The 24,097-nt window shown below is 38.0% G+C and overlaps 1 protein-coding gene across 1 annotated transcript in view; it reads right to left on the minus strand.

Annotated features, from left to right (window-relative positions):
* LOC149279414 (dihydropyrimidine dehydrogenase [NADP(+)]-like) overlaps positions 1 to 24,097 on the minus strand; it is a gene marked incomplete at its 3' end in the record, with an annotated part of 261,334 nt that overhangs the window by 172,565 nt on the left and 64,672 nt on the right. Inside the window, exon 5 of the mRNA XM_089501186.1 lies at positions 9,772 to 9,933. Within this exon, the coding sequence (XP_089357312.1) occupies positions 9,772 to 9,933 (162 nt within the window). The remainder of the gene's footprint in view (positions 1 to 9,771; positions 9,934 to 24,097) is intronic.

The following is a 24,097-nucleotide window of genomic DNA, read 5'->3' on the forward strand; positions in this document are numbered from 1 at the left end:
GGAGAGAATCCAAGAGCAACTTAATGTACTTCCTTAAGCACCAGGACTAGGACTGATTCATTATTAAGTTCAGTAACAGACAGCAGTTTAATTTTTTTGTTTTTAGGATTCTTTTGCATTTTGATATTTTCCATTAGATTAAAGGAAAGCATATATGTCATTATTTAAAAAAAATGTGGACCAGGGAGATGAAGAGGTAGCCTACTTGGATTTTGCAAAGGTGATTCAATGACACAATAGGCTACTATAAGTGTCTGCCCTTGGTTTCATTCTAAGCTCCTTAAATCTGTATCTTAAAGAGAATTCTGATGAAGGATTCCTCAAGTGTAGTCATAAATTACAGGATAACCATTGGTTACAAAATAAACAGTATTTCTTAAGGACTTTGGGTATGCTACCATAAAGATAGACATCGAGGATTGTATGCCGTTTAAAAGTAACGACCTGCACACAGTGGCTGAGCCCTATTGATTGTGTGGGCACTAGAAAAACACTGGCAGGTAAGATACTATTGTTACAATTTGCTTTATATACTTTCACATAGATTCAGCCACAATACATGCGAACAGCGAAATACTATCTAAAATAAAAATCTATCGTATGTAGACTTGCATATACCCATTTCGAGAGGTGCAGTATATTCACACATACTTCTGCATACATGTACACGCATGATTAATGTGTTCACCAGTGAATTATCACATCCCGAAGGTTTAGAGCCTGCATTTTCATCTAAACATATATTTGAAGTCTCACAATGTCACCATTTTGCAATATTTATCCCTTGCTGCACATAATGTATTAATCATTGTGTCAGCACAAAGCTTTGTAATAGATTTCTAATGGTTTTAAAGAAAAATGGCAGATATTTAGCCCAATATATCAAGGAATAATTTATGTCTATTAATCATCATGACAAGACTAAAAGGAAACAGATCATGCTTTAATGGATATTGCATGCATTTAGTTTTCTTAAAATGTAACATTCCGCCACGATATTTGTCATTGTTTTGAGGAGAAAAAAAACAAACTTAAGTCGCTTCTTTTAGGTGATTTGTCTTCAGACATCTGGAATATAAACACGCTTCTTATACCCAACCCACAAGTGCAGCTTACACAGTTATGTAAAACAAACGTTGTCAATATGAAAACTGATGGATGAAATGAGACATAACACACTGTATGTTTTAATAATTTATTCAACGTCTTAGAGGTAATACATTATTCAGGATGAGGGTGAAACGAGAGAAATGAGAAGAGAGGGGGGAAAAAAATCAGGAATTTTATATGGATTACTTCAAAATGTTATGACTGCAAAACTCTTAACATAAAGCCAACCTTTATAGGAGAAAAAGGAAGACAAAATCCGTTTCTTTTTTTAACGTTTATAAATGAAGTGTTCAACGCTGAGGAACACTGACTACTCACATGTGAGAAATGCAATTGCTCACATGCTTTCAGACAGAGGATTCTGTGAGACTTTTGAAGTCCATATTCAAGTAAAAAGCACACTTGTAGGACCAGTACATTAATTACCACAACAAAAAGACAGTCTCTTCTTCTGTCACATATTGAAACCGAATCGCTGAACTGTTGGTGGTTCTCACTTTAATATCTTGGTTACAAAGTGATAGGCAAGATGTTGAATCAAATTGAGATCAATGCATATGCTTCAGGAATCAAGAAACTGTTAAATAAGTTACATACCAACATAGTAAGGTTCACAATATACAAGTCCATTAAGTTGCACTTATAATAAAAAAAAACAAACATTTAAATCACATGCTAGTTTTGTGCAGAAGGGAGGAAACATTTCTTCGTGACACTAGAGGTAGTCAAAAATAAATCCTGGATCCACAACTTTTACATGAGACCTGTACTGCTGAATACCTTTACCCGATAGAAAGCAACTCAATTGAGAAGCCCCCAGTGTACTCGCTGTCACCCCCTATGTTATATGTTATGTATTCCACAGCTTTTTGGCTCTAACTATGAAGGAAGTATCTGCTTAAGATAGCACTGTGGCTCCTCTAATCTTAGTGAGCATGTCTTAAGTCTAAAAAGATTTTTTTTTTGGCTGAAAAGTTCTTTAAAAGGGAAGAAAGAAATACTCCTTCAAAAAGAAGATGTGAAGCATCCTTGCATTCCCATAGATTTAATAGGTTACTGAATTATCCATGAAGAAGTGTCACACTACACAAAGAAATGGGCATTACACATACACTGTGTTTCCTAATCAATAATGCAAAGCATAGATTTAGTATACCAGAAAAGTAGGGCCCAATTACTTCTTGAAAAATAAAATACCCAAAGATTGCACAGTCAACTTACTAAATGAGCACAGACAATGTCCAGACAATATACAAATATTATTATAGCAAATCACTGATCAGATGGGGGATTAACATGTAAGAGTAAATTATTAACATTTAGAGAAGTATTGTGTTTCTAATATCTACCTCTGTGGGACTGTGAAATGTATGAGTGAAATTGATTAAAATGCTCACTTCTTAAGACTAAATTGTTGTATTATATAAGAAATACTTTTTACATATAAGAGCTGGCAGTCAAATTTCTCTTAAAGGTCATTGTCTCAATCATCGGGAAATTTACCAAATGACACATATCCGTACCTCCCAAACCATTTTAAGATATTTCATAGATTAATAAAATAATCATGCATTCAGTTAGCAATGAAAATTAGTACAGTTACCAGAACAAATGTTGCTGAGTTTATTTTTTTTGTTAAAAAAATAAAATGATGATGTAACCCAGTGTCATATATGATATCATTTACACCAATGACCCTATTAGCATGCTTAAAGTGCAGCCAGGTACTTTTTGCCCTACGAATCAAGCTTAGCAAAATGGCCCAATAAAAAAAGGTGAAAAATAAATACATTTGGAAGATAGCAATAAGTGGACTGTCATACTTATTTGTATTTCATTAGTGAGCGCAGAGTAAGAGCTCTACACAGAGCACTACTATGTGACAGCCATCTTGGAACCCAGTAAAGGACCCTGGTTTTATGGACCCTGGTTATGTAATGGATGGATATCTTCTCAGACACAAATAGAAATATCACATTTTGTGTAATCATTTAATGCCATTTGGAAAGGCACAATGATATTAGTAATGGTATTGTGAAGTGATTTAACACTAGTATTGTGATGAAATTATGCAAAATGTATTCAAATCATTTCTAGATAGTGTATGATCAAAACATATGTGCCAGAACATTTAATATTGATCTTATCACCTCCCCTACTATTTACCATTGTATTTTGTTTAATCGATAAAAAAATATTACTAAACTGACCTTTAGCTTTCAAATAGCGTGAGTCTCAAATCAACAGTCCTTCCAGTCAGTCAAAATGTGGCTGGGTAGTCTATGCATGTTTAAGCTTAAATTTAAACACAACATTCCAATAAATAAACCTAATACGGGATAATTATATTGCCTGGTGTTTATAGCTATGTGTTTGTGTGTGTGTGTATATTATATATATATATATATATATATATATATATATATATAATTAGATTTTCTATTTGTATAGGATTTTTGCCCTTGCTGTGTATTTAGTTCAATAGGTCTATAGCTTGACGCCTTATTCGCAGCTGAAGAAAAATCAATGTTCTTGAAATACCTTCATGACACAAGTTAAAATGAGAAACCTTCTGAATTTATTTATAACATATTTCTTCAAGCAGAAGAGAGGGACAACATAAAAATAACTTTATTGTGATTATAAAGAAATATGTACACTTACTAGTACTTATCTAGTACTACATGTATTATATGTAAGCACACACAGGTTGCTTATATCAACTAACAAAACTTAAAAGCTCACATGGATTCTCATAATAGTGATCCGGCTATTGCACCTCTTACCCAAGTTTTGTCTAAAGGCTGTCCTGTACAGCGGGCAATTACTTTCAAGGGATCCATGTATAAAGTGGATATCGAGGCAAAAGGTGATTATTGCTGAGCTTATTTGCGTCCATCAAGTTCAGCCTTTCCTATATCTGTTAATTTGTTGCTGTTGATCCAAAAGAAGGCAAAAACCTCCCCCAGTTTCGCTCTTTCCAATTTTGCACTAACCAGGGAAAAAAATTCCTTCTTGACCCCAAAATGGCAGTCAGATTTCTCCTTGGATCAATAAGCTGTTTCCCCATAATTAAAGATTATATCCCCGAATATTATGTTTTTCCAGGTATTCATCCAGTTTAAACGTCTGTACAGACTCCAATAAAACTACGTCTGCAGGCAGAGAATTCCACATCCTTATTGCCTTACTGTAAAAAACCCCTTCCTCTGCTTTAGTCTAAATCTCCTTTCTTCCAGTCTAAACGCATGACCACGTGTCCTATGCATAGTCCTGTTTATGAACAGATTTCCACACAATGGTTTGTATTGGCCCCGAATATATTTATATAATGTTATCATATCCCCTCTGAGGCGCCGTTTTTCTAAACTAAACAAATTTAAATTTGTTAACCTTTCTTCATAACTATAGTGCTCCATTCCTTTTATTAATTTTGTAGCCCGCCTCTGCACCCTTTCTAGTGCTATGATATCCTTCTTTAGAATAGGTGCCCAAAATTGCACAGCATATTCAAGGTGCGGCCTTCCCATTGATTTATACAGAGGCAAAATTATATCTTTAACCCGCGACTTGATGCCCCTTTTTATACACGACAATACCTTACTGGCCTTAGCAACCGCAGACTGACATTGCACATTGTTGCCTAGTTTGTTGTCTATAACAATTAACAAATCCTTCTCATTTGTCGTTACCCCTAATTGACTACCGTTTAGGGTGTAGGTTGCTTGTGCATTCGCTACCCCGAAGTGCATAACTTTACATTTATCTACATTGAATTTCATCTGCCATTCGTGTGCCCAGTCCCCCAGTCTATCTAGATCCCTCTGCAGCACTGTAATATCCCGCTCGCCCTGTATTACTTTACCTAGTTTAGTGTCATCTGCAAACACAGAAACATGACTTTCAATGCCTACTGCCAGGTCATTTATCAATATGTTGAATAAAATTGGTCCCAGAACAGAACCCTGAGGGACACCACTTACCACTTTTGACCAGCTTGAAAATTTACCATTTATAACAACTCTCTGTTCTCTATCTCTAAGCCAATGTTCTACCCAAGAACAAGAATTTGCATCTAGACCAATTACCTTCAGTTTGAATACTAACCTATTGTGTGGAACCGTGTCAAACGCCTTGGCAAGATGTAAAAAAGTAGATTACATCCACTGCCACAACCTGATCTACACTTCTACTTACTTCTTCATAGAATGCAATTAAATTAGTTTGACAGGACCTATGTTTCATTAAAACCATGCTGATTTTTGCTAATAATACTGTTCTTCCCAAGGAATTCTTGAATATTATCCCTAAACAGCCCTTCAAATACTTTCCCAGCCACGGAAGTTAAGCTCACAGGTCTATAATTTCCGGGCACAGAGTTTGAACCCTTTTTTTTTTTTTAAATAGAAATCACATCTGCCTTCCTCCAATCCTCTGGTACAATTCCTGAAAGAAAAGAATCCCGAAAGATTAGAAACAGAGGTTCACTTATTTCCTGACTCAGCTCCTTAAGTACTCGTGGGTGAATACCGTCAGGCCCCGGAGCTTTGTTAACATTAATTTTCTTTAGTTGCTGCAGCACCTTGTCCTGAGCCATCCACTCACAGTTTGACTGAAAAATGTTTTCCGTAGTCTTATGTATATCCATTGCCATAGGTTCCTCCTTAATATATACTGAGGAAAAATAGTTATTTAAAGTTTCTGCTTTTTCCTGGTCCTCCTTTACCAACACTCCCCTCTCTGTTTTTAATGCACCTACGTTTTCATTTTTGTTTTTTTAGAATTGATGTACTTAAAAAAAATTTTGGGGTTAGTTTTGCTCTCTTTGGCAATCACCCTCTCATTTTCTAGTTTAGCCCATCGAATCACCTTTTTTGCATGCTTTATTGGATGCCTCTGATTCGTCTGATTGAAATGCTGTAAAAGACATTTTCTTATTTTTAATTTTCTGCTTAACGTCCCCACTAAGCCACATCGGTTTCAATTTGTTTCTTTAATATTTGTTTCCTAGTGGTACATACTGAGAAGTGTACCCTGCTAATATTTGTTTGAAAATACTCAATTTTTCCTCAGTATTTTTATCCCTTATGCCAGTCAATAAGTTGTAAAGCTGCCCTTATCTTATTGAAATTGGCCTTCTTAAAATTATACATTTTAGTATTCCCCATGGGCAATTTCTTTTTTGAGTTTATTAAACACTCATCTACAGATACCAGACAAGCAAGAAGGCTTGTTTTTTCCTCAGAAATCTTTTTTTGCATTTTGTTAAAGGAGAAAAAATAAACCATTAACTTGTCTCTTTATGAAAACTTTCATACTTTGTAGCAGTTTTTCATACCCACCTAAACCTTTTGCCAATTTTTATAAATTCCTTTTCTCAGAATGATTATTACAGTTAAGTCATCATTCCCTCATTGTAAAGTTTCTAATTATCTTTGATTGGTTAATTAAGCATTTGTAAGGTTGGATAAGAAAAAGAGAACTCAGCTTCCACTTGGTTACATTTCCAAAATAATTACACTGACAAACAAAAGCACAAGCTATGGGCAGTTTCAATAAATGAATTTAGTTATGGTAAAAAAAGACAGCAACAATTCCCCTTTAAGCACTGCTGCTTCTTGGTTGAGTATATCAGACACAAGGACAAATTTAAATACTCTTAAGGGCTCTCTCAAAGAACAAAGAGTAATCTGGACATGGACACCTTGTACATTGTGCCTAAAGAGAGCGGCTAAAACATTTATCTTGGGCTACTGGTGTCATATGCAGAGGAGGTTTTCCTGCTATTTTAGATCTAGACAGCCCTTCAGGGAAGGATTAGCCTGAAATACTCAAGGAGAATTATTTTATATAATGGTACAAGGGAGGAGAAAAAACATTTGAGATGCTCCTGGGAGGGTACTACCACAGAGCAAGTTGTTAGGCATTGCTTGATCTTGGTTGAACATATTAAACACATAATAAATAGAAGGAAAGGGCAACATTTCTGCCACAAAAACAGTACTTCCAGACGCCTGCATGACTTGTTGTAAGGGCACTGAAAAACTGCCATGGGATGAATTTCTTATAGATTTTTTAAAAAAAATGGGATCTAATATAAAAATGCTTAGTTATATTTTAACGTTTCAATATGTTGCACTATTTGCTCCCTTAACATAAAAAAAAGATTCAGAGGATGGTCAAAAACCATGCACAAACATGGTCATAACAGCTTGTTGAGGGGAACTACGCTTTGCAATTATTTCTTTCTGCAAAGCTAAAGAACATTTCAAGACAGTAAAAACATCTGTGTAGCAAAAATGAAAGGTCTTGCCTAGGATATTTCTAATAAATAATACAAAGGAGAGAAGTCATTGGTTTTGTGGTAAGAAAACGGATGAAAGATCCTGAATAGAGGCTTTATAAGGAAACATCTACCTAACATGAATATTTTTCAGTTTTAACATTTTTGTATGGGAGTATTCTTTTTCCTGGAAAGACACCCGGATTAAGTAGCTTTTCAGAGTTGTACTTAAGACATGCTACAACATCTACGGCAGAGGTTTCCATCAATGAAGTATGTCTTAAAGACGTCAAATGCTGATTGATAGCTTTGCTTGAAAACCATTATGCAGTCTCTCATTCAGTGGCCCCGTAACATTTGACCTCCCATGGAGACCCAAATTATTAAAAATAACGCATGTTCACAAAGTAATTGTTCCCCTTGGCTGCATGTCTTTGTGCCCTTGTCACTCATGCTGAGATCAAACTCTTTCACAATATGCCTAAAAAAAAAAACTAAAAAAAATACTATTCTTTTTAAATGTATATACACTACATTTATTTCTGCCACTGAAAAAAATTGCGATTTTGCCTACGAAAATGTGGGAGATTCCTAAACATTACAGATACCTCCATAATTTTTTTTTCCGCTGCAATTTTTAAAGTAATTAATGTGACATGTAAAAGGCTGAAATGGAATTAGGTAATTAAGACACCTGTATTGAATACACATACACTGTCTCCAGGACAGGTATTGCCAATCACCAGCAACAAAACCCTCTAACGCCTGTCATTCTTTCAATGGCAGCGACATCACATGCAGTGTTTCTGTGACAAGCAAGTCTGCATAGAAATGTCAGCATCAGTGTCACCTGCCGTAGGATCAATAACAACATGACTTGTGGCAATGGTTGAAAGCACAAATAGATCAGGACCGGCACTCAAGCTCTTTGCCTATGCAGGAGTCCAGCAGATGAGTATTTAAGTTAACCGTCTGTATACCAGATGATGTTCATAATACCTGTAATCCTGAAACAGGTTACTTGGAGAAGTGGCTCTATAATATCACTGTATTAATAAATTTGAAAAGTTATGTTTCAATTTATATACGAAAAATACCAAGGTGACATTTGATAACTAGTAGAAACATAAGTGTCTAATTTAGGTTGTTCTCTGTGTTCCATAGATTACGAGCATATGGGTCCATATGTACAAATGTAGAATTAAAGACATCTACTCATGCTCAGAATTTAAACCTCAGGTTAATGTGGGTCTCCTTGGACAAAAGGTAGGATGAAGCAGTTAGAAGACACAGTCTGGAGATTAAGATCGCTATTAAAAACAATAAACCATCCAAAGCTACAACTGAGGGAAGGCAAAATGTCTCAATATGGACACTATTGACTGTGCCAAGACTTGTGGATAATTAGAAGCCATAACCTATATGAAGCATCAGCCTAGTATTACCCACCCTTGGTTACAAGCAGAAAGTATCACTAGAAGCAGAATGGCAAGTTTAACACCAAATGCACCATAAAAATATGTATCGGAGGTATTTATTTCTGGCAGAAAACGCTAAATATAATGTACATTGGGTATGTATAGATTAAGATATTGGGTTTTGCCATTTTATACATATTGTGTTCACAGTGTCAAGCTGTGACCCAGGACCATTGCATGCACTGTGGTTTTCCAGTTGCGCACAAACATTCTAGTGACATAGAGGATTAACTTTCGGCATGCTGTCTATCTCGACAGGTAGACACCACATGTAGTCAGCTTTGTTTTAAACCTTAGGCGAGTTATGAAATCTGCTTGTGCCTCTAGAATCCGAAATAAAAAAAACTGGTTTTTATTCTAAATGGGAATATTTGTGCTTTCAAAATGCTTTATATATATATATATATATATATATATATATATATATATATATATATATATATAAAAAACTATTTGCAAGATGATAATCTGAACAAGACAGATATAATATTAAGTAAAAACTATTTTCCTTCAATAAAATGTGTTATTATTCTAACCCTGCATGCACTTGCAACAACATTTTAAAACAAACACTTAATTATAAATTACAACATGCATTTTTAGCATATCATTATATTTTTAATTGGCGCAACATTTTTCCCCATTCAAAACGTCTTTTGAAATGTCAGTAAACCTTGATTACAATTACTTCCTTGAAAGATGAAATTCCATGTTCTGCTTCTGTTGATTAACCCATTGAAGGCATGACGCGTCAATGGTTTATGTTCTGTAAATATGCTACAGGCATTAGAAAGTACATAACGTATATTTGCATAGATGACTTGAGTATTTTTATTGTCAGTTTTGATGAGCATATGGCGAAATGCAAAATTATGAGAAGGATCAGCTGACTTTACATACCTCAGTAGCAAATTGTTGCAGTCCTCCGATATTAATTGGCCCTTCTTCCGTTGCATATAAATTGCATCCACCTACACAGAGGTCTGATGTTGGACATACCATTCCACATGTCAAACCAAGTGGGTTATCAGAAAGGATAGTTCTTGCAGCCCCGTAGTAGTTCTGCGCACAGAATTAAGTCATCATTAAAATCCCATTAATGAGAACATGGACATAAAGTAGGGCTACAAGATAAATTTTTTTTTACAGCTTTGTCAGTTTGATGTGTTAACTAGACATATGACAGAAAACTGACACGAAGGAATGTCTGCATATCCATATGACTTAATATATTTTATGTAAAACTACCTAAACAAGTTTGATCGAAGGAGGAATACAGACATTACATTTGACATTAACAGCATGTATAATGTTTCACTTCCGAGAAATGTAAGTACCATTACATAAGTGAAATGTAAGGAAACATTAAGTGACTGATCTGAACTAATATTTTCTTTAACTAATCTGAAATAGAGGGCTAATTGTCTAAATGGGTGTCTCTTAATCATGGCTGTGCTTTGCACCATCTTGATTGGATGTAGCACAGTGCTTGCACTTAGTCTACACTTTTGGTACCTTATGATGTAGTACATGTAATATACTTTTGTTTATTACATTTTGCATTTTCATATATTTTGTGTGTTGATGTATGTAAAGGAAAGGAAAGCTTAATTGGATGTGTGGTTGTGCACCCACTATTATATGCTTTGCTAACATTGCCTTTTCCTTTTCTGTGTGCTCTCTAATATTGTTAACATATATGCATGTTTGCATTGCATAACTCTTCCGCTGCTGGAAATATTGATTAACTGTGAGAATCTTAACACAGTTTCTTCTTATCACTGCCATGCCATTCAATTTATGTGGTAGACAATGTGTTAAAGTACTGCTTATTACTAGATGATAAACTGCCAAAAGATTAGTTCAAAGATTTTGGTCTCAGTAGGTCCCGGCTCATTAGCCTCAAACTAAAAGCTAATTTTTAATCAGCACAAGCTATTCTTGGTTTATAGGATTATATTTTCATATACAAGTCAGTTGGGTATACCTCAACCTCAAGCCATAACCTCTATGTAGCATCAGGTGTTGAAGTCTTCTTCATGTTAGAACATGAAATAAACTTGATTGTGTGCATTTGTTAGTTGGAAATAATATGTTCTCTAATAAACTTCATGGCAATCTTTTTGTGTACCTATCTATAGAATCTTAGACACAAATACACTGGTGTTACCTTTGTGTGCCTTAACTTAAGTATATGGCAACAAGTATAGGTGGAAGAGGTGGAAGAGGTGGAAGAGGAAAAAAACAGTACCTACTAAAGAATGCAAATCTAAATACAGGGATTATTTTGCATGTAATTTTGCTATGCAGTCCCTGCTCCTACATGTTTATGTTAATTATAGTGTTTAAAAAAGCCTTAATGAAGTGTCTACCTGTTGGATGCATCCCACACAGGATTAATATGAATTGAAAGTCATCACTGTTGAAGATTTAGATACCAGGCTGTGCCACAAGGAGTCTTGGCATGGCCACAGTTGTAACTAAACTCATCTTTATCCTGAAGGACCAGAGTTCACCAAACAGAAATCAATGAATAATTCCTTAAATGTACACTATAGCTCTATTTCCATTTTAAGGCCAAGTTGAAGTCCATTTTGCATGGACCTCCCTTCATGCAAGACGGACTCCAATATGCATTAAAGAAATAAAAATTCTGGAAAGTAGACTGACATTCCTTATGTTTCTGTGGTCATCTACAGAAAATGTTAAGAAGAGTCAGACCAAAACTGATAATGAGATCCCTGTGATATCCGCATGCATACATTTTTATTGAAGTAGCAATTCAAATATGTATTGCCTGTAGGTTAGGCGTTAGAAAATTTTGGACATATTCATATTCATTTTGAGTGTAAAAGCCATTAGGTATGAAGTGTGTAAGGCAGTTGTTCAATTATTTAAGCTTCCTCATAAAGTTGAGAATTTATATGAACATCTTCTACATTTGTGGTTATCATTTGTGGAGTCAGAATAGGTAATGGATAACTGCATCATTCCCTCAGATATTCGATGATATTTGAGAGAGGCTCAAGAAGTGGTTACATTATATACATCTTAAGGAATTTCCTTTCTGTGAAATGTTTTTGGTTGCTAATTGGTATGTTTATATCACATGGATACCCACACACAATTTAGCATTAGTTCAATGATAAAGTAATACATATTATGTAGTGTAAGGCCCTATTTGAGTAAAATGGATATTGGAGTGCATTTTGCAGCATGCTTGTGAATGTTGTGGAAGCACTTCCTTATGAAAGTTTTCTGTTTTGTGCCTTCTTACATGTTTAAGTAATTAATTCTTCTTAAATGACCATACTTGGGAACCTGCCAGGTTGGGATACCCAGAGCTCCCCCTCTTCTTCTGAAGGGCTATATGGGCGATGGAGAAAGATTTCGTCAGGCATGGGATGGTTATAGCCCGAAACAGTCTTAAGTGGGTGACAGTTGAACAGGGAGTGGGTGGGGAGTGGGTGTGGCTAAACATGGTCCCCCTGTCCATAAAAAACATGCATTCAAATCAGTAGCGTACCTAGCGGGGGGCGGTCCGCACCGGGTGCCGCTCATCAGGGGGGTGCCAACTTGCCGGCACCCAGAGGCGTATATAGGGTATGGCAGCCATGGCACGTGCCATGGGCGCCATCTCAAGGGGGGCGCCGGTGAGCGGCTTTTAAATGCCGCTCACCGGCATTTTTCTTATTTTTTTTTGATGCGGAGGAGAGAGAGGGGCGTCTAGCAACCGCTCGGCGCCCCTCATTCTCCTCCACGATCCCTCTACCCCCATCCCGGTGCCGGCATTTCATGCAGAGCGCCGCAATATGCCGGCATATTGCGGCGCTCTGCATGAAATGCCGGCACCAGCGAGCGGCTTTTAAACACTGATGAGGAGGAGATAGAGGGGCGCCGAGCGGTTGCTAGGCGCCCCTCTATCTCCTCCGCATCAGTGTTTAAAAGCCGCTCGCTGGTGCCCGCTGCTTCACTGCTGGGCGCCGAAATATGACGTCATATTACGGCGCTCAGCAGTGAAGCAGCGGGCACCAGCGAGCGGTGCAGGAAGACGGCAACATCGTGCTCCCGTCGCTGGACTTCAAGGTGGGGGGGTTAAAAAGTGGTGAGGGGGGGTTAAAAAGTGGTGAGGGGGGGGTTAAAAAGTGGTGAGGGGGGGTTAAAAAGTGGTGAGGGGGGGTTTAAAAAGTGGTGATGGGGGTTAAAAAGTGGTGAGGGGGGGTTAAAAAGTGGTGAGGGGGGGGTTAAAAGTGGTGAGGGGGGGTTAAAAAGTGGTGAGGGGGGTTAAAAAGTGGGGGGGGTAAAAAGTGGTGAGGGGGGGTTAAAAAGTGGTGAGGGGGGGTTAAAAAGTGGTAAGGGAGGGAGGGGGTTAAAAAGTGGTGAGGGAGGGGGTTAAAAAGTGGTAAGGGAGGGAGTTAAAAAGTGGTAAGGGAGGGGGTTAAAAAGTGGGGAGGGAGGGGGTTAAAAAGTGGGGAGGGAGGGGGTTAAAAAGTGGGGGGGTTAAAAAGTGGGGGGGTTAAAAAGTGGTGAGGAAGGGAGGCAGGGGGTTAAAAAGTGGTGAGGAAAGGAGGGAGGGGGTTAAAAAGTGGTGAGGAAGGGAGGGAGGGGGTTAAAAAGTGGTAAGGGAGGGAGGGGGTTAAAAAGTGGTAAGGGAGGGAGGGGGTTAAAAAGTGGGAAGGGAGGGGGTGGGTTAAAAAGTGATGAGGGAGGGGGTTAAAAAGTGATGAGGGAGGGAGGGAGGGGGGTAGATATAAGTAAAGAGTGTGCATTAATGTGTGGATGCATTGAGTGAATGAGAGAGAGCATGAGTTAATGTGTGGATGAGTTGTCTGAATGAGGGCGAGCATGAGTTAATGTGTGGATGAATTGTCTGAATGAGGGAGAGCATGAGTTAATGTGTGGATGAGTTCTCTGAATTAAAGTGTGAATTAGTGAGTGACTGTAAAAGTGTTTGTGTATCATAGATGTATAATTGTGGAAGGGCAAAGATGGCACTAGCAGGAGGTTTGAGCCTTGGGGACCGAGATGGCACTGGCCGGACTGTTTGGGGACAAAGTTGACTTGTGGTGGGCTATTTGGGGACAAAGATGGCAAATCTTATGTGTGTAATCTGGGTGCTGGCCAGGTTCTATGTCGGCAGTGTGGACGCCAGGGCTGGCTTTGCGGTGTGCAACCTGTGATCTATGCCTGTAATTTAGGGGGTTTTAAATATACCTTTAATGCCGTGTTTTTATGTGAATTCCAATTGATCTTTACCTGCAAAGCTGGGTTTTTGTGTTATGCTGTAGATCCATATCTGCTATGCTATGTTTCCATACATTATTTATGTGTACCTGCAAATACAGGGTTAATATGTCTTATTCAGTTGATCTATACCTGCGATGCTACGTTTCATATATTATTATTGTATACCTGCAAATACAGGACTTGTATGTCTGATTCTGTTTATTTGATATATACCTTCAGTGCTGAGATCACAAGTGAATTTCAATTGATCTGGGTTTGCGTGTTGATCTATACCCGCTATCGGCAGCAGGGACTAATATATATATATATATATATATATATATATATATATATATATATATATATATATATATGTATGTATATATATATATATATATATATATATATATATATATATATATAGGCAGCAGGGGCTAGTAAATGGGTTTTTATTTGGACAGGGGCGCAATTTCAGTGCTTGCCATAGGCGCTATTTTCAGTAGATACGCCTCTGCCGGCACCCCTCCAAAGACGGACAGTAATGTCTGCCGCTGGAGGAGAAGGCTCGCAAGGGAGCGGTATCGGAGGTCTTTAACAGACCTCCGGCTCCCTTGAGTGATTTTAAGCTGGTGGAACCGGCTTAAAATCACTCAAGGGAGATGGAGGTCTGTTAAAGACCTCCGATACCGCTCCCTCACGATCCGCGCGGCAACTGCTGCTGTGCGCCGGGGTTTGTTGTCAGATCCCGGCGCACAACACTGAAGCCGCGCCCACCACCGTCCGTGCCCTCTGAACCCGGAAGAAGACAGAAGAAGAGGAGCGAAGAAGAAGAAAAGGAGCTGACTGCTGTAAGAAGAAAAGAGGAAAGGTAGGAAATCAGTGAGTTACAGTGAGAGTGGATTGGTATGTGTGGAATCTGTGGATTGGTAAATGTGGATTGGTAAGTGTGGATTGGTATGTGTGGAATCTCTGGATTGGTATGTGTGGATTGGTATGTGTGGAATCTGTGGATTGGTAAATGTGGATTGGTAAGTGTGGATTGGTATGTGTAGAATCTGTGGATTGGTATGTGTGGATTGGTAAGTGTGGATTGGTATGTGTGGATTGGTATGTGTGGATTGGTATGTGTGGAATCTGTGGAATGGTAAGTGTGGAATGGTAAGTGTGGATTGGTAAGTGTAGATTGGTAAATGTGTGAGAGTGATGGGTGTTATGCTGTACCATTTCCAATGTCTTTTTCATTATATAATTATGCTCTAAAGTACATCATAACTCCCATCACTCTATGCTGTTCCATACAGTGGCAGAGCTGGGAGACAGAGGCCTTGCACCCCCATCGCAGGACTCCTGAAAGGTAAGTGAACTTCAAAGGGGGCAGAGGGTAGATAGTTAGGAGGGGGTAGATAGGGAGAAGGGAGTGAGACGAGGGGATAGGGGGTAGATAGGGAGAAGGGAGTGAGAAGGGGTAGATAGGGCTGAAGGGGGTGAGAATGGGTAGAAAGGAGGTTAGCAAGAATATTGAAATAAAGAGTCAGAATGAGAGAGCGAAAATGAATGGATTAATGTGTGGATGAATTGTGTGAATGAGTGAGAGAATTAATGAATTTGTGAGAAGGCATCAATGAATATGTGTAAATAATTTGTGTGAAAGAATAAATTGTTGTGTGAATGAAAGTGAATTGTTTGTGTTAATCACAGATGTAGAGTTGATTTGTCAAAAAGGCAAAGATGGTATAAGCAGGGTGTTTATGGGACAAAAATGGCACAGGCAGGGTGTTTATGGGACAAAGATGGCACAGGTAGCGTGTTTATGGGACAAACATGGCGTACACTCGGCTGTTTGGGAACAATGCTGACTCATGCTGGGCTGTTTGGGGGCAAAGATGGCACGTCCTATGTGTGTGTAATTTGGGTGCTGGTCAGGTTCTATGTGGGCAATGTGGACGCTGTTTTTTTTGGAGGGTTATTAAAGAAAGCACTATTATATGTTCAGTAAATGTTATTTATATGTGTTTATTTTACTTATAAGTTATTAATTTATTTTTTCAGATTTCTTGTTGTTTACAGTTGACATACAGTTTACAAATTGGTGCAATAAATATTCTTGCCAACATAATTTTGTAGATGTCTTTACATTTGGGGGGGGGGGTGCCACGTACAGGATCTGCCCCGGGTGCCAAATACTCTAGGTACGCCCCTGATTCAAATATATTTAACCCCTTCACGACAATTGAACTGGTTTTGACCAACCTAATATATATAAATATCTATATCTATATATCTATATATCTATATATAGATATATAGCTATATAGATATAGATATATATATATATATATATATATATATTGTTAATGTCTCTATGTACGTGGAAGCATAAAACATGGGCTATTGTTCTAAATCACTGTGATGTCACAATCCTATGTCATCATGCTCACCACATAAACTGGGTATTTCCGAACTGAAATGTCATTTGATGCTCCTGCTCTTAGAGATTTGGATTCAAAGCATTTAATTTTGAGAAAGGAATAGGTAACAGCAAAATGAGGGTGTTTGATCTTCTTCCAACTGATGTGGAAATGGTGGATGTTGAATATTATTTAGGCAACAGGAGAGCGCTGAAACAACTCTGGGATGGAGAAGATGATGGCTTTGCTGTAACTAAAAAAAGAAAGATTGAAATCTTTGAGGAAAGCAGAAAAGGTATAAAGCGGCAGTTGGAAGGTGAAGAGGATGAGATTTTGACACCAAAAGGGAAAAAGGGAAAATATTTTGAAGAAGGCACGACTCCTGTGAAGCGGTCCAGGGATGGAGAGGATGGGGACACCTTTACCCCAAAGTGGAGGAGAGTGTGCTAGCTACAGCGCCTAGCTTTACTTATGTGATGTTGAATAAAATGTTTGATTTAATCTGGTTCTCTTCTGTGAATGCGATATTTCATATATGTGTACTTATTTTGTACATAATAAATGAGAAACCATTTTTGGCCTTGTGCCACTTACCCAGTGAACACCCCAACCAACCTGTGCTGCCAGTCAGCCAGCTAATGCTATACATATGATAGGGGTCACATCTACCATCATGCTCAGCCACACAACAGCGTCTTTAATAGAGGAATGAATGGTGTTTCCTACACTGAACTCAGCTAAGTTAAGACTCTGCCAGTATTAACAGAAATAAAGGGGTGAATAGGTTTACTCATTAAGGTCAATGTCAGCACTTACTAAGAGTTAAAAAGTACAACTCAGAAACATAGAATTTGATTGGGGAGAAGAAGCATTCGGCTATCTAGGCTGCCCATCAAGAAAGTCCAATCGAATGGGCTTTCCCAGCCCTGGTCACAACAATCTAGAGATTAACACCTCTATGCTGAGATAGAGATACAAGAATACCTTTTTTAAGGTGTTTTTCCACCTACGTTGCATAATAAGACATAAATGCAGAATTAGAACCATAATTCTAAGTATTGTGAATGGCTCAAACTTTTACAAAAATATGTTTTATTTGTGTCATTTTTTTTCCTCAGACTTTTTCAGAAAATGCACATCATGTGACATAACAGTAGGCACTGACAGGTTTTTGCCACAGAAATTCAAACTCCTTATTAGAGCCCTGCGCGGGACTGCTTGTTTAATCCCGCTCCCGCTGGTTTTTTGCCAATCCCGCTCTCTCCCGCAATGTGGGTGTTCCACTCCCGCCCACTCCCGCCACATTTGTGGCCAATCAAGCCCACCTCCTTAGCTTAACTGCAGGTTAGGGAGCAGCGAGAAGGCACCCTTGCGGGACTGCGTGGGATTACCGGGACCCGCAGGTACAGTGCCTGACTGCCCGCTCCCGCCCACAACCTGCAGTCCTCTACATTACGCCACAAAAATTGGATGCATGCTTAAGTATACTTCCTGCTTCAATAGGAGTAAGGAAAGGGACGAGGACAATGAATGAGAGGTTTCCATGTCTAACCACAACAAAAATAGGATGCATGTGCTGATCTGCATGCAGTAAAATGCATGTCAAAATTTGCTCCAATCTCCATTAATTAATATATATATGGTTAACACGTGTGACTTATATATACATCTATCACTTTTCAATGTTGGAATTTCAACTACATATTTTCATAGGTCAGGAGGAAAAAGGTTACATGTGTATGAATAGAAATTGAATGTTTAAAAGAGTACTTGCAGAACGCCTGATGAAATATCCAAAATTACACTATAAGCCTCAGTAAGGCTATTGCGAGTTTACATTGGCAGATATTGCCAGAGAAATATATTCTTGTCATTGCATATCATAAATAAATATTGCAAAAACAAATCACATCTGACTTATTTAAGTTGAACTTGAAACAAATTAAATACTTAAAAACAACAATTCCATACACAGAATATTAGTAATGAGTTTGCCATCAAGCATTGTATATCCTCAAACACAAGGAGAGCTGATGTTCAGTGGCTACAGGGAACATCTCATGGCCTGAAATATGAATAGCTGTACATCACAGCTATTACAGGCATTCACAGAAACGTTAGTATTCAACAAACTGAAGTAACTTCCAGAAATTTGCACTACTATTTGCAAGACACGTCAGCCTGCTGGAGCTGAGCATAGGATAATATTTACCTGTACAGCCTCACATTAAGGAAGCCTATAAATGTCACTGCCATATTTTTATCAGCTATATACAAAGGTACTGAACACAAGCTATACAGATGGGATAATACATTTTTAACCTTGGGTATAGAAAGCCCACCTATAACCCCACATATCCATAGCTCAGCCAAGAGTAAACAAAAAATATCCATCCATCTTGTTTCCAGTGAGATGGGAGTTAAGGGAGTTTAGTGCTTCTCTAAAGAGTTTATTAAAGCTATACTTGCTAGTGAAGTTTATGACTGTCATTCAAGTCAATCGAGGATGCAATGTATCCTCCATGCTCTTTGGGCCACCGTAAGCATTGATCAGACAATTATTCCTGCATGCTGGCATTGTTGTTTTTTTATTTATTATTAAACCTTTATACTCTGCTGATACATGTGCTGTTAATCAGTCACTAACTGATAAGTAGCAACCGCTATTGCTCAATCGAAACCTTCACTTCTATAATAATCTGTAATCACCTATAATAGAAGTCTCGTGCATACATTGAGACCTTCCACCAGACGTAGGAGAAAGTGCTGCTAAATGGTTCAGCAGCCTTCACTAAAAAATTATGCTTTTAAAGGGAAGAAGAAGAGTGCCACCAAGTATGCAAGCATTGTTAGCCAACCACATATCTCCGATGTGACTGTCCCTCAAAGGGTATTTTTTTATATTAGAAAGCAGCCTTCTTGAAAGTCTTGTTATCAGAATTTGTAAATCAGTGGTGAGCCTAGGGCTAGTGGTGCCTGGGTAGAATATTTGTTCAGCGCCCGCCCAACTAAAACACATGTACTTACTAACATGCAAACTCTTTCTAACATCCATTCACTCTAACACCATACACACAATCTGCCTCCTCTCCCTTGTACCACTAACATAGGCTTACTACTAACACTCTATACACTGACACACATGCTAACCCCATATACCAAACATCCATACACACCACAAATACTTAAGCGCCCACTCATGTTAACACCACACACTAACATAAACATAAACACCAAAAACTTATACTCTCCTGTTCTCCTATTATTTGGATAATTAGAAAATCCCCTGTATTATGCCAATAAAGTCTATCATACATGCACACAAATATAGGAATGTTGTTGTGATTATGTCCACCTAACATATGTATTTATATCTGCTCTTTTTTTCCTGAGGTTTTTGCTTATCAGTTAGATCATTGTGTAGCCTTTTCTCGGCTTCCCTTCATCAAAATGTCAATAAAGACTACTCTGGTAACCGAGACAACAGAAGCAGAGTTTTAAATAGACATCTATAATCAGGAAGATGCAGACAGGATTGGTATCCTCATGGATCATTTAGAAAGGCTGCAGCACTCGCATGCAAATTAGAGTATTCCTACATTAGGAAACACCATTAAAATACGTAGAATCAATACTCAAGCACCTGAAGAAAAAATGCTTTTAAAAGCCTATTTTAATTTAAAACTTGCTGAATGAAGAAAGTTATATTATTTTATTACTAATTAATCTAGTAAAATACAAGGACTATGATTCCTATATATTTTATGTGTCACGCGCGCCGCCGCCACGGCTCGCTCTCCGGCTGCTCACGCTGGCTCGCCGGGCGCCGGCAACCCCACCTCTGTCCCACACGCGAGTTGCCGACGGGTTACGCGCGCCGCTGCGGCACTTACCTCGCCCGCACACGCTGGATCCCCCGACGTCGGCGTCTCCTCCTCCGGTCCTGCCGCGGTCACTCGGGAGGCTTGCAGTCCTGCTTCTTCGGGCGCACGCACCCGCTCACGCTCCAGGCACTTGGCCGCGTGCACACGCCGGGAACACGACGGAAGTGCGCCATCTAGTGGTGGGAACAGCAAACGCACCTGATATCAATCTACGGCGCGGCTGATGACGTGAGTGTTTCCTTTTTCTATATAAACCTCATTTGTTTGCCTTGTCTTTGCCCGTTCTAAGCGTTATCTAGCGTTGGGTGTGCTATTTTCTTGTTCTACTTGATCTCTGCCTTGTGTACCGACCTCTTGCCTGTTTAAACGACCACGATTCTTTTCTGCCTGCCTACGAACCCGGACCTGTTTACCGTTTTTGCACCTGATCTACCTGCCCTGACCTCAGATTGTTTTTTGACCTTGCTGCCTGCTGTTGCCCTCGGACTGTGTTCTGGACTTTCTTTAGCTGTGCTTACCTGCATTGTTGGATCCCTCGTCTACCTGACCGTAACATTATGTCATTTAATTTATGATGTTTTTTATTTTTTTTTACACAAATAAATGGGATGAGAGATCCATTGGTAGCATTAGGATGATCGAAGGTAGCTTTGAGAGCCAAGTCAACGTCCAAAATGCTCATAGAGACATTGTACAAGTATAGACATACAATTTATTGGTAAGCAAATCAGTCCCATGAATGTTTTGAAAATGGGCAGAGCTACTGCATTTCTTTACTCCTAAAAATATGTTGTTCCTATTCTGCTTAGTGTGGGAAAACTAAAAGGCCAATTTTCTTATGAGCAATTACAAAACCACCAAAACCATCAAAATATTTCCTTGTATTTCCAGCTAAAATTACTACTGTCATAAGGATCTTATTAAAGATTAATTTCATGCAGTGAATTTGTTGCAGATGCATATATTAAATAAGTGAATTTCTATCATACAAATGGGAGAGTGAAGAGTGGGAATAGGGGTGTGAAAAAAAGGGAATGGAGAGAGAGAGCGAGTAGAAGTATTAAGGGAAGCATATGGAGAAGAGACCTCTGAGGTCCTGAAAGCTTATGTAACTTTAGATCTGTTTTTATGTTAGCCCAATATAAGGTATCAAGTTCAACTTTTGAAGAAAGAGGGAGGTCAGAGGATCATAAACGGACATCCAAGTTTCCATGGGAATAAAGAGGGGGTCTGTTTAGGAGCCATCGGTAATCCATAGCCTCTTTTAGTATTGTTACTGTTAGTACAGTAGTATACTACTAAGGATACATCTTCAAGACAACACTTGAAGAGGGACGGAGACAGATAATAACAATTTTGAGGCCAATAAAGTGAAGGGTTATACATTAAAATGCATGACTAAGTCCCTGGGACTCAAAAGGTTAAACATAGGTTTAATGGCATAACAAGATGTAGATTTTATTTCACCATAAAAAACACTCAAAGTATGATATAAAAATATACTGCATTGATATGACATAACACATGGTCTTATTGCTAACCACAATTTTAAAAATTTTGGAGGTATCTAAAGATACAGATTTTATTTTTATTTTCTTTTAAATACGGATTGTCAAGGAACAGTCTGACATTTTAAGTGACACTATTGTGTGTACCTTACCCATTTTAGAATTCACAGCCAGTTTATTATAGTGCCAGCAAAAGGTAAGCTAGCTTTAAATTGCCCAAAAAATCATAATGTGTTTTATGCAATGGGATCTTGACAGGACATTTCAACATTAAAACTAAAAAAAAAAAGCTTAAAAGATAATTTTTCTGTGTTTGAAAAGCAAAATAGTTCTTGATTGTAGGAAATGTTGGATGCAAACTAGGGTGATTATTAAAGGATTTCAATGCTTAACAGGTACTAAAGGTATAAAAACCTTAAGCATGTACTAAAATCCCTTAATTTGTGCTATGCCATGTGCTTTACTTTAGTTATTTTTAAGCCTTCTTTAAATCAGCATGACAGATCATGAATATTGTTTAAAATAATAACACATGTTCTTACTGGTTTGCTATGTCATTGCAGGGGACTGATTATGAGAAAACAGACTTGCACACAGATAGCAAAGCCTTTCATGATTGTTAAGCAATGGACAGACTTGAAGTCATGTTACAATATGTTTAAGGTTCTTGATGTGCTTCATAGCATTTGTATTGTTCATTTTTGACAAACAAAGTAGCCAGGAGTAGGTTTATGCTGGCATGATAAATGATAGAGACAGTTGGGGAACCAACAAAACATAACTACTGTGAAATGTCTAATATAAACAGGGGCGCCTACAAAAACTTTACTTAACAATCCAGTGACATTTGAACATACTTTTTTGATTTTAATGTTAGGGTTGTAGCCATTTTGCCAAAGCAACATTTTACATAAAATTGTAGATCATTTTATAATTGAAATATTGACTAACAACTGCATATTATACATAATACATATTATACATAAAATCTAATACTTAATATCACATATTATCATAAGCCAGTGAGACAGCTTAAACTATGGACAAAAACAGGATGCTGGCATAACAGAGGCCCCTGCAGCCACTCAGCATTACCTACCTCCCCTGGTTTGTACTGTGGTTGTTACTATGTGTAAGTATGTATGCTAGTGTTTGTGTGTGTTAGTATGTATGTGCAAGTATGTGTTAGTTTACAAAAGTACTTTAGTGTATATGTGTAAATATGTTAGTATGTTAGGGTGTGTGTAAGTATGTTCTTGCGTGCGTGTAAGAGGAACTTTGGGGACCCAATCAAATGTCTCACAGGAGGAGGCGCAGCATTTTTTATTATGCCATTGCCCTAAGGTTTCATCTACCTGTGTCCCACAGCCCTCTGTTACCGTACATACACTAGCCTGCTGAAAGAGAATCTTGTGGTGTCATCCAAAACCAGGCTGGCACTTTATGCAGCTGCATAGATCAGCTAGATTGTATGGCCAAACATGGGCAAGATGTGTCCCTTAACCACTTACTCATAACAGACCCTCTCAATCTGCCTTTGGTGAATAATTTATGCATATGACTTTTAACAAACTGACGACTTCTTATGATTAGACTTGTGCATTCGGATTTGTAGGAATTGCAAATGTGAAGAATTTTGGTAAATTCGTGATTCGCATGAAGCCATGAAAACAATGCCAAATGCCCCACGAATCAGATGAAAAAATCAAAAAGATCTGAATATGCGTCTGAGCAGTTTGTCTAGCAGTTTTTACAAATATTTTAATTACATTTGTCCTTATACTATAAATGGTTGCTCAACCTAGTGCCTATAAAAGTTTGTCATGCATATTACTGCTTTAGAAATCTGGAGGTGTATAGAAACATGCTCTAAATGATTATCCTTAATGAGTTTATGACAGGTAGGTTGAAAATTAATAGTAAAAAAAAATCCTTTAAGAACACTTCTTACAACTAAATGAAAAGTAACTTTTAAAAATTGGCCTTACAAAAGACTTCGTGACAGTTCTTTGCAAGAAAAGAGTCTTGCTTAATTGATACAATGTCGTCTTTACTTGGTGTCGCTAAACCTTACAACATTTTTCTCTGTGTAATTATAACTATGGCAACTAGAACCATCTGTCAGCCATTCTATTTTAGTTTTCAGATTGACATCTGAGGGAAATTCTATGCTTCAAATGCATTCATTTATTCATATAGT

This window comes from Sceloporus occidentalis, unplaced genomic scaffold (genome assembly GCF_023333645.1).
Source record: "Sceloporus occidentalis isolate IW3139 unplaced genomic scaffold, rSceOcc1.0.p SCAF_166, whole genome shotgun sequence".
Classification (NCBI taxonomy): domain Eukaryota; kingdom Metazoa; phylum Chordata; class Lepidosauria; order Squamata; family Phrynosomatidae; genus Sceloporus; species Sceloporus occidentalis.